Source organism: Dipodomys ordii, unplaced genomic scaffold (assembly GCF_000151885.1).
Source record: "Dipodomys ordii isolate 6190 unplaced genomic scaffold, Dord_2.0 Scaffold201, whole genome shotgun sequence".
NCBI lineage: Eukaryota > Metazoa > Chordata > Mammalia > Rodentia > Heteromyidae > Dipodomys > Dipodomys ordii.
Genome location: NW_012267417.1, coordinates 1,542,166 through 1,563,028, shown reverse-complemented (window position 1 = coordinate 1,563,028; position 20,863 = coordinate 1,542,166). Strand labels below are relative to the sequence as shown.

Here is a 20,863-nt window from a genome sequence, read left to right as displayed (position 1 = left end):
AGTGGCGCTGTGGCTCAAGTGGTACAGCACTAGCCTTGAGCTGAAGAGCTGAGGGACAGTGCCCAGGCCCAGAGTTCAGGCCCCACGACCGGACCCCCCCAAAAAAAGAAAACCAGAAGTAGAGCTATGGCTCAAAGTGATAAAGTAGTAGCCTTGAGCAAAATTGCTCAGGGACAGGCCCTGAGTTCAAGCCCCCACAACCAACAAAATAGTAATTATAACAACAACCTTAAAAAGAAAATATGTATTCCTAAAATTCCTTAAGAAGTAGGCAGAAGGGGCTGGGAAGATGGCTCAGTGGTAGAGTGCTTGCCTTGAATGCATGAGGACCTGGGTTCGCTAACTGAATACCACCTAAGCAGAAAAAGCCAGAAATGGCACTGTGGCTCAAGTATCCAGGCCCAGAGTTCAGGCCCCAAAGAAGTAGGCAGATTCCTGTTAGGTTGCTGCATTTCAGTAAGCATCAGTTGTGAGCCATGGGATAAGAAAACAATGGCACCCAGTTCAACTATGATACAAAGCATTTTAGTAACAACTTATGTCTCAAGTCTGAGAACAGAGTTTTAGAAGAGAAAATAATGGATGCTCAGGATGTTCTGTATGGTTAGGAACACACACACACACACACACACTCACTCTGTATGGTTAGGAACACACACACACACTCACTCAGCCTGGTGCTCAGGTATACCACAAATACATTTGTTTGAAGCGGTGACAGAAATTCTCACCTCAATGAAATCAAGGGGAAATGCGTATTCAGCACCCACTGCCCACCAGACCAAGTTGAACACAAGATCTTGTCCAACTAAAACATTAGCCATAATATTTTGTCTTTCACAACTATCAGTCTTCTCTGTGAGTGGTGTGAGATTTTTGAGTGTGATTAGGAATGAAAGGAAATATTTGTGTCCAATTTGTATAGTCTAGGTTTTGCTGAAGATTCACCTCAACATAGACTATGACCCAATATCACAAACATGTTTAAGCCTCATCTAGCTCCTCTGATTAACAGTAAAATCTGAGAAGTATGTTCAGGAAAGATGGGGAAAATCTTAAGGCAAAGTTGAGGCTATACCATGTCCGGTTCAAGACTCATCACCTGACCCCTTTTCCTTACACAGGCCTTTCTGACAGCCATTGGTGACAAGAATCGCAGGGCTGTGCTTGCCCTGGAACACATGTTCGCCCCTGTCTTGGATGGTGCCGTGTCCACTCTGCTTGGAGTACTGATGCTTGCAGGGTCTGAGTTTGATTTCATTGTCAGGTAAGTAAGAGCAAGACAGATGATTTGTTTTAAAAAATTTCTTCATATTTTTTGTTGTTGCTTATTTCCTCCTATATCTGGTAGATGGCAGCATCTCTTCACTGTAACTCAACTTTCTTTTATGCTAAGAGGTACAAAATGTACAAGCTATGTTCCAGAGCCATCATAGGAAGACCTTAGGTAGAGGTGAAGGGGTAGAACTTAGCACCAAAGGTGACTTTTCAGCACAAAGCACAAAGTATCACCATTGTCCCAGTTAGTCACCCAGTATCTTACCTGTTAAGGTCCCAGGGTAGAAAAGTCTACAGAAAGATGACATGGTTCCCATAAATGACCTCATTGGAGCTTTGTGTCATCATCTTCAAAACTAGAAAGGAAAACTTATAAATGCCTAAAATGATCTTCACAATTCTCTTAAAAAGTTAAGATAACATGCCCAGATTGGAAATCCCAGCCTAGTTTGAGTACTTCTAAGTTGACTTCAAGACAGACTATTTCTTGTTGATTTATTTAAGTAAGAAGCATGCCTTTCTTATTTATAGAAGGAAAGTGAGTTTTCCTTTAGTAAATTGTTGGATACCTGCAGAGAAAGAAACCATGTTCTCTCAACAGCCTTCACAGCTTTGGGAGGTAGCTACTCTTGAATAAAATACTACTACTTGTGAAGAGGTAAAGTCATCCCTCAGTAAAAATACAGTGCAGAACTAGAACTGTGGGAAGGTAGAACCCTGACAAATAGATAGTTTGTGTGGGCACTTTAATCTGGACAGTTAATCTAGTTCGCCTTGTCCTGTGCACATGTATGTTTGTGTGTGTGAGAAACCGAAGCCACTTGTTTTCAGATGAAAAGAAAATCCTTTTAATTAGAAGTTTTAGCTCAAGTTGGCTTCTTACAGGGTAATAGAGTGCTTGCTGAGCATGGGTGAGGCCCTTGATTAAAAACAGGGAAAAGAAAGGAAGAGTCTTGCATCAGTCTATTAGCATAGTCCATTGGTCAGTCAAGCATCCTAGAGATTCGCCCTTCCTGAAATGAATCTTCTAGTTTACTCCCTGTGGTTTGGACTAGAATGAATCAAGAGATAGAAACACTCTTTCATTGGGGACCAGGACATGGTCTATGTTGTATGTCTGAATCCACTAGGGCTCTTTACATGCAGATGGCATTGGAGGTTGAGAGGAGTACCTGCCTTACCACTCAGCTTCCAGATGAGGCCCATGAATGCAAGACTTCTCAACCTAGTCTGTTGATAAGTCAACTGGCCAATGTGTAAGTTCTTATTTGCCCAAATACTGAGGTAGTTGGCCTAAGTTAGATAAAGGTTTTGGCTTGTTTAAAGCTATTGATTTGACTTAGACTTTCATTTCCTTGATACACTGTTACTTAGATATTTGTATTCTCTCTATGCTTTAAAAGCCCAATGCCAGATAGTCTTTTTTTTTTTTTTTTTGCATAACTACTTTCACATTGAGCACATACGTAATGCCAACCTCACAAGTGTCATATTGTCCAACAGCAAGAAACCTGGGCTCTGTCCCTTTCTATATGGCTTATGGCCTATAGTGGGAAGAGATAGTTCCCCAGGTAATTCAAAACAGTAGAGACAGAGTGTGTGCTGAACTCATGTGGGTCAACCTCACAAGGGATATTGAGTGAGCCATAGGAAGAAAACATGGCCTGACTTAGAGCACCCAGCTGAGAGCCTGGAGAGCAGAATCCCAGGTCTCTTATTCTGTTCAGACTGCTGGTTTCCTCACAGAGATATCAGGATTCCTGTTTCAAGCACTTAGAAAGGGCTTCTCATTTTCTAAAACTGAGCTCGAATAAATGAGCAGACATTGTATACACAAAGCCGTCAGAAATCTAATTGGTCTGTTTATGCTACAGTTAGATGGATGGGATGCAAATGTCTTAATGCCTGCTGCTGATATATGCCTCTACTGAAAGTTCTAGCAGTTTACATTAAAGCAAGACATTGACTGCTTGGTGTTGAGGTTTTGTCTTTTTTTTTTTCTGAACTAATGCAGCTCAAAAGTTTCTAGTGTTTACAATAGCTGTGAGGTATTTGTATTTTTATAGGGATTCTCTCCCCTTTCATCTAATGTTGAAACATATATAGACATGGCAACATTGGTTGCCTGGTCTGTTTCATGATCCAGCAGACCATTAACAGATAGATATCTTGCCCTCCCTCTTTCCAGAACATCCTGAGCCTCACTTCCCCCACCCCAGCCCACTTCCATCAAAGCCCTAGAAATCATTAGTTCCAGAAAGGCATCCTTGCGTGGAGTGTGAGCCCTCCCGCTGTGCAGAGTGTCCGCCAGAGGCTGTCCCTGGCTGACAGGTTTACCTTGGTATTCGTGAAGGATCCCAGACCTTAGCCCTCAATGGTGGGAAAGCAGAACTACTTGTTCACTTTCCTCTTCTACCATGGTGCTGCAGCCTTTATGTTTGAATTGGCTGACGCAAAACAAGAGTATTCAGAGATGCTAAATTGTTCAACAAAAGCTTGGCCCGCAGAGCAGCCCCGCCATTGTGGAGCACCCTCACCCAGCACAATGCCCCGGCTCCCACAGAATGGGCAGCATTCTCTTTGCAGAAAGCTGGTTCCTGTGTCCTAAAAAAGGTTGCAATTGGAGCTATTTGGTAAAACTGGAACTCACAGAATTCTAGGCAGAAAGTTGTGATTAATGAAAGCCCAGGGAAAGCCTTACCTGATATGCTAGAGACTTAATTAGAGATTCTGCCGTAAGAGGCAGAAGCATTTCACAGTGGATTAGCTGCCTGCAGAAGTGGGCTGCTTTTCCTCCTGGGCCAAATTGTTTAAATTCTACACCCTTCACTTCATTTGTTTGCTTCTGCTGGGTTTTCATGAACGGGGCCCCTCGGCATTGTATTTGTGCTTTCAGTTTGCTCAGCCATTCAGTTCACATTCCATATTTTTGTGTTTGTGTAACACATTCATAAATAACATTACATGCCATGAGATTTTAGCAAATTAACAAACTAATTTTTTTTCCTTCCCTTATGAGCTAACACTATGGGGCTGTGGAATATAATTCTCAAACTCCTGAGGTACAAAAAAAGCTAACAACAACAACAAAAACAGTCTTATAGCTGAATTTGAACTATGGATTTATAACCACTGTTACAAATGGGTTGGGTTTGGGTGTTGATATGTTACAATATTTGGGTAGACAGAGGGTAGTATAATTTTCTTTTGTCACTCTGAAGGTTCCTGTTTTCCTTTTATCTTCAAGGTATTTCTTTGCTGTCCTGGCAATCCTAACAATCCTGGGTGTTCTCAATGGACTGGTTTTGCTTCCTGTCCTTTTATCTTTCTTTGGACCATATCCTGAGGTCAGTAATTACTCTGGGCATAATGTCTAATCCACAGGCCACTAAATGCTGTTTTGCCTAGTGTCACTATTAATTTAGATACTTAGGTATTTCCATATTTGCCAGTAGTTTTATTTACTCTTTAAGGAAATAAAAGCATGGCCCTTTTCAATTTGGTTGCTTTGGGGGTGGGGGTGGTAGACTTTGTTCAGCTTCAAATCAACTAATTGACAGCCTGAGTCTTTTCGATCTATATTAATGAAGGTTTTCCGCTCTAGATGAATATCTGGGCTTCACAGAGGGGTGCACATCTCACCTTCCTGTGTGAAAAGGCACAGGCCATTCTTTTGCTCTAGCTGTAGGACTTCAGAGTCCACTTTGGTGGCAGACAGAAGAGAGGAGAATACAGTATAATATGTGAGGTCCCGGGGTAGCAGGCAGAGACCCCTGAATAATACCTTGCTCTGAACCTTGAGATTGGCCAGCAGGAAAATAGACAATAAAACTTTTAATCTGGAATCTTCTTAAATAGGTGTCTCCAGCCAATGGCCTGAACCAGCTACCTACTCCTTCCCCTGAGCCGCCCCCTAGTGTTGTTCGGTTTGCGGTTCCCCCGGGTCACACAAACAATGGGTCAGATTCCTCTGACTCGGAGTACAGTTCTCAGACAACAGTGTCCGGCATCAGTGAAGAGCTTCAACACTATGAGGCACAGCAGGGCATGGGGGGTCCTGCCCACCAAGTGATCGTGGAAGCCACAGAAAACCCTGTCTTCGCCCGTTCCACTGTAAGTCATCACAGGGGCTAGGGGAGGGTCCTTTCTACCAGCGGTAATGGGCTGGATGGTTTAGGAGAGCCCCTGCCTGCTCTGAACAGCAAATCACTCAGACAAGATGCATCAAGAAAGTATACACCATCCATTTCAGGAAAGTTAACCAATGTATTTGATTCTTTATAAACTATGTCTTAAAAATGATAATGTTTTCATTGCTGTGAGAAGGTGGCTTTTCTCTTCCTTCTCATCTCTACTCATTGTTTTCCTGAGTACAGAATTATTTTGATTATTGTCTAAAACTCTGCCATAGCTCTGTGTCTCTGAGCTCATCTGTCAGGTGGCTAGAAGGAGCATCAAAGCTCAAGCTCTGAAATACCCCTGAGTTCCTACTTTCATTTTACAAGGTCATGAGGATCCTGGGAGCTCTTTCTCCAATCACAAGAACCTCAGCCCCTTCCTTTACACTGTGTCCCCCAAGATGGCCTCACCTCCCCCCGCCCTCCACCAAGGCCAGGAGCTCAGCAGGCAAAAGCCAAGGAAGGTTCCAGGGCTCATGTTGCTCCACTGAGGCCCCCTGCCATCCCTCCAGGAAATGGGTATTCCAGTCCCAGGCCAGAGCAGCCCTTCCATGAAAGAGAGGGAGGCCAACCAAATAACCTAAATTGTCCTCCTCTCACCCCCCGTGACGATGCCTGCTGAGCTGCAGTGTGAATCTGGTTTTGTTCAGCGGGAGCCTAAAAATAGGTACAAGCTGAACGACTTTGAAGTTGGTCACGGTCCTTTTGATTGATGTGGCCACTGTGCTGCTCTGTGCTTTGTATAGAGACCCAGAAACCACATTCCTAACAATCGGACAGAGCAGCACTGCCTGATACAAGTTTCTTCATGATGGTAACTCTGACTCTGCTCTCTAGTCCAGTAGCCACTGGCCACATGTGGAGGCTACTAAAATGTCTAGTATGACTGAGGTGTTGGATTTTGGAATTTTAATCCATCTAGATGCAAATGGCCATGGGACTTTAATGAATGCCATGTATGACAGCAATGTATAGACCATCCTGCCAGGGTCCTGCCTTGTGGCCAGCCTGGGCCAAACTTGTAGCAGTTTTCAGAAGAAAGGAACCCAGGTTCCAGCTAGACAACCAGGGTGGGGTGGCGGATCGTGGGAGGGAAGCAGCTGTGATGCTCCCAGACCACAGCCCTGCATTTATGGGCAGCAGCCATATGGATCCAGCCAGCTGTGCTGGAGCAAGGCTAAAAAGAAGTTCCAAATAAAGACCTCTTTTGCCACGTCCTGGAGGTTACTGAAAGATTGAGTTCGTCTTCTGTGGGTGGAAGGTCCCCATTGGTTCACTGGGGTTGACGGGGGTACCTGGTCAGAGCCAAGAAGTGAGGGGTAAGACTGGGGAAGAGGCCATGTACTGAGCCTGTGGTTCGTGGTGTATCTGCCTATATTAACCTGCCCTCGTCCTGTACAGGTGGTCCATCCTGAACCAAGGCATCACCCACCCTCCTCAAACCCTCGACAGCAACCCCACCTGGACTCAGGGTCCCTACCCCCTGGGCGACAAGGCCAGCAGCCCCGCAGGGACACCTCCAGAGAAGGCTTGCGGCCACCCCCCTACAGACCACGCAGAGACGCTTTTGAAATTTCTACTGAAGGGCATTCTGGCCCTAGCAACAGGGACCGCTCGGGCCCCCGGGGAGCCCGTTCCCACAACCCTCGGAACCCAGCGTCCACTGCCATGGGCAGCTCTGTGCCCAGCTACTGCCAGCCCATCACCACTGTGACAGCTTCCGCTTCTGTCACTGTTGCTGTGCACCCCCCACCCATTTCTGGACCAGGACGGAACCCCCGAGGGGGGCTCTGCCCGGGCTATGAAGACTACCCTGATACTGACCCTGGGCTGTTCGAGGACCCCCACGTGCCTTTTCACGTCCGATGCGAGAGGAGGGACTCGAAGGTGGAAGTCATAGAGCTGCAGGATGTGGAGTGTGAGGACGGGCGCTGGGGAGGCAGCTCCAACTGAGGTGTGTGCTGCCCGGGGGTCGGGGGACCGAGATGGGGGCAGATAAAGAAGTTCCTTGGCAGTCTCAGGCTGCATCTCCCAGGGGACCTTTAATGACCTGGGCTCTGTTTTCACCACTTGGAGTTCCAGTCCTGTTTCAAACTGGGTTCTTCCTCCTTGATAAGTAACCTCTTAAGAATTAGTACAACTTAACAAAGACCATAGCCACTTCACCTTTTACCTACCTATTTGCCATTGTTACTGCAGTGCCATAACCGCTACACAACACTTTTCACCTGACTGTGTGATTGCATCATGATGGGGGAAATTCCTGTACTGCACTTAACACCCTGCCATCCCTTCATAATGCTAAAGAAAAAAAAAATTAAGTCAAACGTTCCAAAGTTGGGGGCTGTCTGTATATGATAATGCGTAATTCTTTCTCTAAGTGACCATAAAATGACATCCTGCATTGTTTTCTTTTAAAGGGTGATTAAAATCTGAAGCAAAGAGGCCAAAGATTGGAACCCCCCCCCCCCCACCTCTGCCCCACCTCTTTCCAGAACTGCTTGAAGAGAGCTGCTTGGAGTTAGGGAGAAGGTGTGCTGCCCTGGAGAGCAGTTCATTGTTACTGTAACCAATTGTATTATTTTGTTAAATATTTCTATAAATATTTAAGAGGTGTACACATATGTAATATACGAGGGAACAATGTAAAATAGAATGACCTGGGGTTTCTCCACTCCTGCCCCAGAGTGGGGAGGTCACTGGGGGTTGGGTGGGGGACCGCACCCCTCCCTATTTGTACATTGATCTCTGTGCCACAACCAAGCTTAACTTAGTCTTAAATGTTCAGCATATGTTGCTGCTGCTTAAATATTGTATAATTTACCTGTATAATTCTATGCAAATATTGCTTATGTAATAGGATTATTTTGTAAAGATTTCTTTGTTTTAAAATATTTTAAATTTGCATATCACAACCCTGTGGTAGTATGAAATGTTACTGTTAACTTTCAAACACGCTATGCGTGATAATTGTTGTTGTTTAATGAGCAGATATGAAGAAAGCACGTTAATCCTGGTGGCTTCTCTAGGGGTAGTTGTTTGGTTATGTGTGTGTGTGTATGTGACCATGTATGGATTTTCCAATGTACTGTATTGTGATTTTTGTTTTATCTTGTTTATTTCTCTTTGTTCTCTGTAATCTGTAGTGGCTTCTCATCCCATCAGGCCAGAAGAGTTGGAGTATCTTTATGGCTCTGTGCTGGTGGAGGGGTATCTCTAAATATCCACCTTATTCTCTGGAAATGGTCCAGGAGAAGCCAGGTGCACCCTCACTTGTTGCCCTCCCAACACCCACATTGTGCTTCAGAGAAAATAGGTTTCTTCACATAGATTATTATGTTGGATGTTGGAACCTCAGGGTGCAGAGCCAACTGTCTTCATTGGAGGAAAAGAATTAGGAACTATGCCTAGTGGGGAGACCTAGCTAAGCTATGGAAATCAGTGTACTCCAGAAAAGTGTGTAGTATTCTGCCTTGCATGTGACTTATGTGCGCATGTGCACTTACACACACAGCATCCCACCCCATGACCCTAATAGAGGTAGAAAAATCCATTCATTCAGGGCTCAGTAAGCCAAGAGAGGACGTTTTGAGGTCCTACAATTTAAATTTCCTCTCAACTGAACAGCTAGTTGAGGATTCCTAGGTCAGCTTGCTTCTAACATGGCAGGTGATACAGACTCAAGTTCTGAGATTATTTGCAGTGCATTTATGTTAGGTGCACATTTTTAAATGACTAAAAATGTGGCTCTCCTCCCCTCTCCATTATCTTTCAGTGCAACTTTTTTTTTTTAAGAGAGTTAGGATGCTAATTACTTATACTCCAGAATGTATATGGAGTCATCTCTTGCTCTGAAGTTTGAAACTCCTTCACCTCTAACCTTAGACTAGCACATGTTAGGGAAGCATTGTCCAGCTCCCTCTCCCAATCAGCACCACCAACCTGTCTGGAAAGGACCCAGTGCTCGTGTGTGTGTGTGTGTGTGTGTGTGTGTGTAACCTGTCTGGAAAGGACCCAGTGCTCGTGTGTGTGTGTGTGTGTGTGTGTGTGTGTGTGTGTCAGTGTCAGCAGCCTAAGCTACTGCGAGGGGGGGCTCCGTAGGCTGCTCCTGCTCCTCCCTTGTGCCCTCTGTGGAAAACCTTAATGCAAAGGGCCCCCAGTAGTACCAGCAGGATAGTGACCTCAGACCCTAAAACTCACCACAAAACTGTAAGGTACTAATTGGAAGCCACCTGTGGCTGCCAGGTGTGTGTATTAATAGGCCAGGGGCCCTAGCTCTACCCCACACTGCTCATGTCTTGGTGCCTGTCAGCCATACTGTCTGCCTACCTAACACCAGCTCTGCTCAGAGAATTTGTTTCCTGAGGTGAGGAGAGAGATTGAAAATTCTAAAGATGGCTTTCCTGCAGCTCTGGCTGTTCCCCTCACTGCCCCTAACTTCTTTCCTGAGCCTAGCTTGTATGGCACGTGAGGGCCTGTGCAGCCTATTCATTTCTGTTGAGCATAGAACTTTCGTCATAGGTCTCAATGGACAAGGAAAACATGAGCTAGTAGGAAATTTTCTCTCTCTCTCTCTCTCTCTCTCTCTCCCCCCCACCCTTCCCTAAAAGTTTTATTTTGTATGTCTTGTTTGTTCATTTGGATGTTTTAATTTTTAAAAAAAGTTTTTGCTGATATTTATAATTTTAATTTTGTATCATAAGAATGTTTTCCTACAGTATTTGTCATGCCAGTTTATAACAAAAAATGCAGGGATTTATTTCTATTGGAAACACTATTCCAGCTATGTTTTACTTTTGAACAGAATTTTTATTTGTATAGAGTGCTTACTAATGTTAAATAGTTCAGAGTATATAACATTTACATTAAGGACTCATGATAGGTTTTAGTGTAAGGAGTTTAAAGGAAATATTCAAACTGGGTCTCATTCTCTGCCAATTCAGGTGGAAATGAGTTTGTGTCATTTCATTTACAAAGATAAAAATATGCCATATAATTTATTTATATGAAAATTTATTTTTGTAGTGTACATAGTAGTCGTCAAGTCTTTTGACAGAAGTATATTTTTAAAGAATTTATATGTGATGATTCCATAATGTCTGCAATCTTGCTGGGACATGAGTAGGGACACTTTCCATTGTAAATTACAGCAAGGAAATGAAAATTCTGACCAGTGTTAAGAGAGAGCGAGCGGCTATTCATGTGATTGTGAAATGTTTATTAGTTACCATTTGTGACCTAGTGTGGTTCTCCTTTTAACCTTGGAAGGTGACAATGTACAAACTCTCTAAATATTAATGTTCAAACACTGATAGAAATTCTAACATGAATAAAAAATAATATAACTTGTTGGTTATGTCTTTGTTGATAGAATTTTTTTTCTCCTTAAAATACAAACATAGTTAAGTCTTAGAGACCATACTAAAACAAACTTTCCATTTTCTTGTACTTGTTCTGGGGCTTGAACTCAGGGCCTGGGCACTATTGCTGAGCTCTAGTGCTCATAGCTAGTGCTCTACCACTTTAAGCCACAGCATCATTTCTGGCTTTTTGGTGGTTAATTGGAGATGAGTCTCATGGACTTTCTTGCCCAGGCTGGCTTTGAACTGCGATCCTCAGAGCCCAGCCTCCTGGGTAGCTAGGATACGTGTGTGAGCCAGTGACTCAGTTTTCTAATAGTCTCGTGTTTTTTTTTTTTTCTTTTTCATCAAAGCCATGCTGGATACCTAAAGATGTTCCTAAATAATCCATCCCAATGATCTCACCTCATTTCTTTTATTTCTTTATTTCTTTTTCTTTTTTGGTTCCGGTCGTGGGGCCTGAACTCTGGGCCTGGGCGCTATCCCTCAGCTCTTCAGCTCAAGGCTAGTGTGCTACCACTTGAGCCACAGCGCCACTTCCGGCTTTTTTCTTTTTGCTTATGTGGTGCTGAGGAATCGAACCCAGGGCCTCAGGCATGCAAGGCAAGCGCTCTACCACTGAACCACCTTCCCAGCCCCTCATTTCTTTCTTTTTTGGGTCCACTTGTGGGGCCTCAACTCTGGGCCTGGGCGCTGTCCCTCAGCTCTTCAGCTCCAGGCTAGTGCTCTACAACGCCACAACGCCACTTCTGGCTTTTTTCTTTTTGCTTGTGTGGTGCTGAGGAATCGAACCCAGGGCCTCATGCATGCAAGGCAAGCGCTCTACCACTGAGCTACCTTCCCAGCCCTCATCTCATTTCTTAATATACTTAGTTTTCTCATGTAATGCTATACATTAGAGGAAACAAATAAGTTCAAATTAAAAAATCCCCAGTAACAGTGTCATTGCAGATAACTTACCATATGAATATTTTTGAGTGCTTACTTATTGATAGGATTTCATAATAGTCATGGAGAACAAATATGAAAAAATAATGCCAAAAATATGAGAAAATCTTCCCTAAGTAATTTGAAGCTAAGCAAGGAAGGAAAGAGAAGAGACAAAATCTGGATTGCTATTAAGCATGTGGTGAGTTAGTCCTTGTAGGGTCAGCCGCTATAGCCCATGGCTGCTTCCTATTTTTGTACGGATTTGTCATGAGACAACCAGGTCCATTTCTATACACGTCCATGGCTGCTTTCATGTTGTAATGACAGAATTGTATCATTTGCCATGGAGATTGACCATTCTGAAGATCCTGAAAGATTTACTCTTTGGCCCTTAGGAAGAAGCCTGCCAATCCATCTACAGGCAAGGTAGAATAAAGCCAGAGTTACTCAAGTGTGGTCCATGAATCAGCACGCCTTGGAAGACTGCTAGTACAGCCGAAATCCAATGCTGCCTCAGACCTACTAAATCAGAGTCTCTGGGAATGAGGCCCAGGAATCTGTGCTTTAATGAGCAGCCCTGGTGGTTCTGATGTACCAGTAGAGATGATCCCTAAATTCCTTCCAGCCGAATGTGGCCATGGTTCTCTAATTTGACTCAGGCTGCACAGCCAATGCAGGCCAGATTCTGGAAACAACAGAGAGATCCTGACTCGTCTGTGTGGTCTTTCCACAAAAACACATGTTCCTCTGTGGGAAAGAATCGGAGACCTGTGAACTTTGCATTTGTGTCTGGGAGTCTGGGGAGAGGAATTCCCTTTCTAGTGCTCTGTCACAGCTGTGAGGCAGGACCTCTGGGGAGGGTGTGGGGCTCCTGACCTAACAGGCAGGGGGTGGTGTGGGGGACACCCACACCCTGCGTCCACCCTTCCTGCCACGGGGGTTTTCTGGCATCCAGTTGACCAACTCTGGCATGGGCAAGTCACTTGAAACTTCAGAAGGCTGTGCCCTCTATAAATTAAAGACAATGAATGTTCCTGAATGTTCCAGGGAGGCAGCCACATCCTGTATGTCCTGTACTGAATTCTAGGTCACTCACCCATGCTGTACCTCTTGGGGAGTTTTTGTCTCTAAGGTAATAAGGGTCCTTTGCAGAAACATTGCTAGAAGACTTTGTACTTAGGCCCTTATTTGGAGGCATTCGAGGTAATACAACCAAGGAATCTGATGTTCTGCTAATACAATGTCTTTAAGGATACTTACCTGTAAAATACTAATAATAAATTATTAAACAAGGTTTTCATTTTACAACCTCATTCCTACCTCCTGGTATAATCAGTGATCTGCTTTAAGCCCTCTACTAGTGAATTTCATACATACTGCTAACTTGGTTCATTCAAGTCACAGAGAATCTTTACTCCCTGAGTCTTAAGTGTGGAAAACATTAATTACATTAATTAGTATTCAAATTGGGAGTATTCAAGTTCTTTGAAGCTTTGCTTTATACCACCAAAGTGACCATTCCTTAGCATCTACGATCTTTCCTCAAGACTTAGGTAAGTACAAGGCCTATTCCCCCACACCCCTTCAGTATGGCACAACTTCAGGCAAGCACTATGCTACTGAGTTTCCGGCAACCATGTGGATGTAAAAACAGGTGTTTAATCTTTGATAACTGTTAACTGACCTCCCAAAAGAAGTGAAGATGGGTCTATTAATCATCTGAAAGGAATATTTGCCAAGTTTTAATTACTTTTAATAAAGGCAGCACATCGTGAGAACATGCCTCAAACATGAATCTGTTTAATCATTCACATGGTCCTGAGAGAGGGCCTGTTAGATAACATATTCTGCACAGATTTCCAGCCAGGATGTTATAAATGCTATCAAAGATTCTGAAGGGCTATTGCGGTCTGTTCACAACATGATGGGACTCAAAGAAACAGAAAGACCGCATGCTCCATAGATCTGGCACAAAAAGAAGTATGAGAGGTAAAGATGACTCAAATTCTACCTGGCATGGCCACACGTGAACACCTTACATGGTATTTCTATTCATGCCTTAGGAATTCTTTTTCTTAGGACAAAGGGAACAAGGCTCCAGGACTGAGCTGCTGTAGATAGAACCAATGTTGTAGAGCTGGTCCTTGCCTTGAGATTGTGTCAGCAAGAAGTAGCGTGGTCCTTTGACATCCCATTTTCCTGGACAGTGTTACTTTGGTTCATCTGCTTCCCATCCATGAGACAGGGTATGGGAGTGTGACATATGCTATCAACAAGGCAAACAACAAGGTCAAATAAGTTGTTCACAAGAAGGCAAGAACAGGAAATACTTTTATCAACAACAACATCTTTCTACACAATGGACCACAGCTTGTATTCTCCTGGAACAGGGTAGGGAAGGATAATAACCTGTTTTATTTTTATAAAGGAAAAAAATCATATAGAGAGGGGAAGAACTGATGAACAAGTTCTGACTGGTGAGTTCTTATATAATAATGAGAATTGTAGCAGTAAGCCTAAGTTGAGATGCCAAAAGAATCCCCATTGTAATTACAAAGTTCAATCAACAGCAGTGGTAGGTGGACTGGTGTCCAGAGCTCCTTTTGTAGCCAGAGGAGCAGCATGATGGGGCAAGAATGGAGAATAGCAGAAGGCTCTGCTCTGGATTAAGAGCAAGAACAACCAATCCATCAGAGAAGACAAGATCAGATGGACAGAACATAAGGCTAACACTGTAGAAAAGACCTAAATCAAGAGAGACCAGCCAAATGAGGGAAGAGAGATGAAACAAGGTAGAATGGAATAGTGCCAAGAGATAGCCAGACACCACATGCCCATGGCTGCAAGAGCAATTGACAGCTCTTCATACTTGAATTAAGATCATGCACTTGGCCATTTTTCTCAATGGATACTTTTGTTCTTCCTCACAGCTTTCATCTGACATGGCATAATAGAAGGTTTTTCAAGAACTGAGGTGGCTCAGTGGTAGAGCACTTGCCTTGCATGCATGAGGCCCTGGGTTTGATTCCTCAGCACCACATAAGCAAAAAGAAAAAAGCTGGAAGTGATGCTGTGGCTCAAGTGGTAGAGTGCTAGCCTTGAGCTGAAGAGCTGAGGGACAGCGCCCAGGCCCAGAGTTCTTCTTGCTCTTATTCCTGTTGTCCTCATTTCCCCTCATTTGTTGTTTGTGTTAATTTCAAAGGTATAAGGGACTACCTACCATCTAACACAGTTTCTGAGCTTCCTCTCGTGCCTACACTCCAACCTGTGTGCAAAGGATGTTTGTACAAAATGCAAAAAGCTACAGTAGAGGAAGCAATTAGAAAATCTCTGAATTGTCCTTCTGATTAGATTTAAATTCCCAAAGCTAATTGGCCAAAATGTTCCTCCTTAACTAGAACCAATAATAATGTGAAACCAGGTTTGCATTTCACGAGAGTTTGCATTTCATGACTGAAATCTCATACTTCATTTGCTAATAGTCCTAATGGCCTATAATCATAAACATTTAATTTAGGTAGGATTTTCAAACTATATGTAAAAGATGCCTAAATTTATGAATTATTCTTCCACTGCTGAAAACATAGTATCTACCTTGGACTGGACCAAATATGTCCACATGCGTAAGAAGTTCTACCTGTCACTTTGACCCTTTCAGAAATTCCACCCTCTGCTGGACACCAATGGTCTACACTTGTAATCCTCAGGAGGCTGAGATCTGAGGATTGTGGTTCAAAGCCAGCTGGCCAAAACAAAAACAAACAAAAAAGCCTGTGCGTCTCCAATTGACCACTAAAAGCTGGAAGAGGAGGTATGGTTCAAGTGGTGAGCACCAGCCCTGAGCAAAAAAGCTAAGGGACAGAGCCCAGACCCTGAGTCCAAGCACCAGCACAAGAAAAAAAGAAGGCAGGCAGGCAGGCAGGCAGGCAGGAAGAAGGAAGGAAGGAAGGAAGGAAGGAAGGAGAAGGAAGGAAGGAAGGAAGGAAGGAAGGAAGGAAGGAAGGAAGGAAGGAAGGAAGGAAGGAAGGAAGGAAGGAAGGAAAAAAAGGAAAGAAGCAAAGAAGGGAAGAAGGAAAATTCCAGTATCTACTGTCATCCCTCACCATTCAGAAGGATTGATTCCAGAATCCCTACAGATTCTAAAATCATCAAAAAATCCCATCCTTCTATGGAGGGGTAGGTACAGTAATTGTATATGATCCCCTCACATCCTCTCAATATTCTTCAAATCATCTCTAGATTATGTATCACATCTCCTACAATGCAAATGCTATGTAAATAGTTGCTATACAATATTGTTTAGGAAACAATGATTTTTAAAAGTCCATTTAAAAAAGTCTATATGTGCTGAGCATCAGTAACTCATACCTGTATCCTAGCTATGAAACTGAGATCTGAGGATAAGTTTAAAGCCCACTCAAGTTGCAAAGTCCAAGAGGCTCTTATATCCAATTAACCACCAATAAGCCTGAAGTGAGTCTGTGGATCAAGTGGTAGACTACTAACCTTGAACAAAAAAGCTCAGGGACAGCACCCAATCCCTGAGTTCAAGCCCTGGCACCAGGACTGACATTAAAAAATCTGTATGTGTTCAGTACATAGGTCATTTTTTGATCCAGCTTTGGCTGTATCTATAGATGTGGAAATAGCAGACCCTAAAGAACAACAGTTCTTCTACTCCTTCTCCCAAGAAAGTTTGTCCCGTCTCCCTCTCCATCAAGTTCAACCCTTCTAGCACCAATGCCAATAGAAATCTGTCCATAAAAAAATACCGATAGTGGAACCCAACCTAATATCAGTGATAATGGTGATACAAGGCTCTGTTTATCAATATGTGCCAGGCAAGAGCTGTTCTCACTGAATGAACCCAATAAGTAGGACAGCTAGACAGAGATTCCCAATGATCAGGAAACAGTGAGAACATTCAGGAAAAAATGGAACAGATGAAGCAGTGGTAAGCAACCAAGAAATAAGGAATCATGGAGGGAAAAAAAATAAGAAAGAGAGAAGGAAAAGCCAAACTTGAATTCAAAAGGCATCAGTGAATGTGAAGCCTTGGCAGAAATTCCTCATCACACACCCAAGTAATTTTATGAGCATAGTGGTATTCTAAAACTTAATTAGGAAGACAGAATACTAAAAAGCTATGCCTTTGGTCTATGTGAGATATTTTCCTCTTCCTACTTTCTTGCTATGATTTTCCAAAATCATAACATGGTAGACCTATATTGAGTAGAGGTCAAGAAGCTATGGCCCACAAGCCAAATGCAGATTTGCTCTTTGATCAAATAAAGCTTCCTGAGAACACAGCAGCATCTACTCATTTGTCTTCTCTTGGGCTGGTTTAGGGCTAAAGTGACAGAATTAAGTCATTTGGGGCAGAAACCATATGGTCTACAAAGCTCACAGGTATCAGGCACTGTCTGCTTCAGGACATTTGCATGTATATTTGTCTTCACCTAGACAGTCTATCTTTTACACAGACACATAGCTCAAGCCCTCATCAAATTCACATCTTTGCTGAAATGTCACCTTCTCAGAGATCCTTGCCTAATTAGCCAGTTTAAAATTGTAAAATCCAATCTCCTGCCGATACAGCCTATCTTTCTTTTCTACTTTCCTCAACAGCATTTAGGATTATCTAACATCTTACACATTCTGGTAATTATCTGTTGTCTTTCTTATCCTATTAGAATAATGTCAGCTCTTCACAGCTAGGGGTTCCTTTTTCTACTGCTATATTTCCTACTCTATCTTCAAAGGTTAGAGTGGAATCTGGACTTTGGAGTGTGGTGTTCAGTTAATACGGTTGATAAATGAGTGAGCCTTACAGAGAACTACTATTATCATTCTTATTTTCCAAACAAGCAAATAAAAATCATATGAAGTTAGTGTTAGTAAGTAGGGACACTAGTAAAAGATTCCTGAGTATGAATGCTGAACTATTACTGATGGAAACATCCAGCAGTATATAGAGCACTATCCAGACCCAGACACTGTGCTCAGCTCTGTGCAGGGTGAAAATAAGAATCTGAAGATCCTTAACATACAAGTCTTAAAAGTCTACCTCTTTCATTATGTTATTTGCAGAAATGGATGGATATAGAACAAATCATACTAAATGAGGTAAGCCAAGCTCAGAAAGACAAACATTGCACATGCATTCTCTCAGGTGGAAGCTAGATCTAAAATACAACTGGACATGATAACCTGTACAGGACTCTCAGCATTCCCACACAGTGAGACTAAAGGAGGATACTCTTAGGTGAGGAACCCAAGAGCATAACTCCAGTGAACACTTAAAATACTATTAATCAAGAAACATTCTAGGAAATGCAAACATGGGTGGTGTTGTTATTGGTGGGGGGGGGAGGTACCATTGGTTTTTGCCTTTTTGTTTGTGGTTGTTGCTGCCTTTTGTCTTTTGGGGAGGGGTATAAAGGGGAGTATAAAAATGGAGGAAGGAAAGGTCAACAAATGTAGCTGTGGTACTCAGTAGACATTATGTGGAAAATGAACTATGCAACTTGTAGGCAGGGACAGGAGGGGACAACTGGGGGAAAGTGAAGAAAGAGGTGACACTGTTCAAAAAGAAATGTATTTATTGCCTAAATTATGAAATGGTAACCCCTCTGTACAACACCTTAAGGATAATACTAAAATTACATTTTCTAAAAAAAATCTACCTACAGTAGATTTGGGCACTAGTAGCTTACACCTATAACCCTAGCTACTAAGAAAGAAAAAATCTGAGGGTTGCAGTTCAAAGCTAACCTGGGTGGTAAAGTCCATAAAACTCTTATTTCCAATGAACTACTCAGAAAAAGTTGGAAGTGGTACTATGGCTCAAATAGTAGAATGCTAGCCCTGAGCAAAAAGAAGCTCAGGGACAGTGTCCAGGTCCTGAGTTCAAGACTCAGGACTGGCACACACACAAATATTTACCTCTTTTTGTCTGTTTAAACATATTTATGAGCTAAACACTAATGGTTCACATCTGTAATCCTCGCTACTCAGTAGGCTGAGATCTGAGTGTCACAGTTCAAAGCCAACCCAGGCAAGAAAGTCTGTGAAAATCTTATTTCCAATGAACCACCAGAAGACCATAAGTGGGGATGTGGCTCAAAGTGGTACAGCACTAGCTTTGAGCTAAAAAATGCTCAGGGACAACACCCAGGTTCTGAGTTCAAACCCCACAACTGACAACGACAACTACAACAAATGACAATAACAAACCATATGTGTGCAATATAAATAAACATAAATATGCGTTTTGCATTATTTTGCTCTCCTTTTTACCATGGAAAAACTTCTAATACACAAACATACATATATATAATAATGGACCCAATCGACCCATACCCAGTTCTAACAATTAGCAACATTTCTTCAATTCTGTTTGGTCTGAATTCCTCTTAGTTTTAGTTGGTTGTTGACATATTTTAATGCAAATTCAAAACTCTTCTATTTCCTCCAATATGTACTCAAGGTTTGTAGTCAAGGGGGGTTGTACTCAAGGCCGATGCTTGTTTGACAGGTGCTCTAGGGATGAATCACACCTCAAGTCCTTTATACACTGGGTACTTTTGAGATATGGTCTAACCCAGGCCTGCACCTTGACCTATTTTAGGCTTCCTGTTATATCTGGGATGACAGGTGTGCACAACTCAGCTTATTTTCATTGAGATGCAGTTTTGCAAATTTTCCTGCCCAGGCTGGCATAGAACCACAGCTCCACCAGTAGAATGATGAATAGATAGAGCCATAAAACCATAGGTCCATCCCATCTTACTCTCCCATGCAGCTAGAACGACAGGCACACATCACCACACCCAGGTGGTGAGGAGTCTTGAGTAATGACAAGGTTAGTATAGACTTTCAATCTTCCCAATTTCAGTCTCTCAAGTAGCTAAGATTATAGTTGTAAGTCACCAGTGCCTGGCTTTACCGACGGACAATTAAGAGTAGTCTCTCTCTCAGCAGGAGATATATCCCACATCCCATAATAGATACCAAAAGATAGTACCAATTTTTTTTCCTAGTCATACAGTTTAATTTATAAACTAGTCATGGAAAGAGAGCAATAACAATAATTGATCAGGGCCTGGGAAGGTGACTCAGTGGTAGAGTGCTTGCCTTGCATGCATGAAACCCTGGGTTCAATTCCTCAGTACCACATAAGCAGAAAAAGCTGGAAGTGGCTCTGTGGCTCGTTGTAAAGCACTAGCCTTGAACTCAAGAGCTCAGGGACAGTGTCCAGGCCTAGAGTTCAGGCCCCACAACTGACAAAAAACAACAACAAGAACAATAATTGATCATAAAATAGAACTGTTGTAAAAGTTACCTAAAATTTATGAATGTTTATTTCTATAATTTGTAGACTATGGTTAACTTCTGGTCACAAAATAGCAAAGAATGAAACCATGGAATATTGTTTCTATCTCTAACAGAGGATTTAAAAAAAAACCTGATCACTCTTCTATTATTATATCACATATATATAGAAATATATAAATAACACACACACATATAGAGAGAAATAACAACAATTGTTTCAAACTATATAACACCCAGTTTATAGTCAAGTCTTCCTTGGTTGTCCCAAAGATGTCTTTGTGTGTTTTTACTTTCACTTGCTTGGCATGCAAAAATGTCTGTTACAAGACTGTTTCATCTTGAAATTTATATATATATATATATATATAATTATTAAAAATGTGTTAGAGCTGGGCATCTGTGGCTCACACCTCTAATCTTAGCTATTCAGGAGGCTGAGATCAGAGGATCACAGTTCAAAGCCTGCCCAGACAGAAAAGTCTGTGAAATATTAATCTCCAATTAACTATCCCCCAAAGCCAGAAATGATGCTGTGGCTCAAACTGGTAGAGCACTAGCCTTGAGCACAAAAATGCAAGGGGATCACCCAGGCCCTGAGTTCAAGTCTCAGGACAAGCACACAAAAAATAAAGGTGTGTTAGATAAATTAAGATAAAGATTCACTGAACCATTTTAATATAGAATTCAATGACTCATTTATTAGAGCAGATGGCCACCCATCATTCTCAGTGTATTCTCCTATGGCTGGCAGCTTCAGGGTCATCTGAGTAGTTGCTGGAA

At 42.5% G+C, this 20,863-nt stretch overlaps 1 protein-coding gene across 1 annotated transcript in view; it reads left to right on the top strand.

Annotated features, from left to right (window-relative positions):
- Positions 1 to 20,863, top strand: part of Ptch1 (patched 1) — a 66,754-nt gene that overhangs the window by 33,691 nt on the left and 12,200 nt on the right. Inside the window, exons 18-22 of the mRNA XM_013034938.1 lie at positions 1,125 to 1,267; positions 4,526 to 4,625; positions 5,137 to 5,391; positions 6,858 to 7,410; positions 7,877 to 9,450. Of these exons, the coding sequence (XP_012890392.1) occupies positions 1,125 to 1,267; positions 4,526 to 4,625; positions 5,137 to 5,391; positions 6,858 to 7,409 (1,050 nt within the window). The 3' untranslated portion in view covers position 7,410; positions 7,877 to 9,450. The remainder of the gene's footprint in view (positions 1 to 1,124; positions 1,268 to 4,525; positions 4,626 to 5,136; positions 5,392 to 6,857; positions 7,411 to 7,876; positions 9,451 to 20,863) is intronic.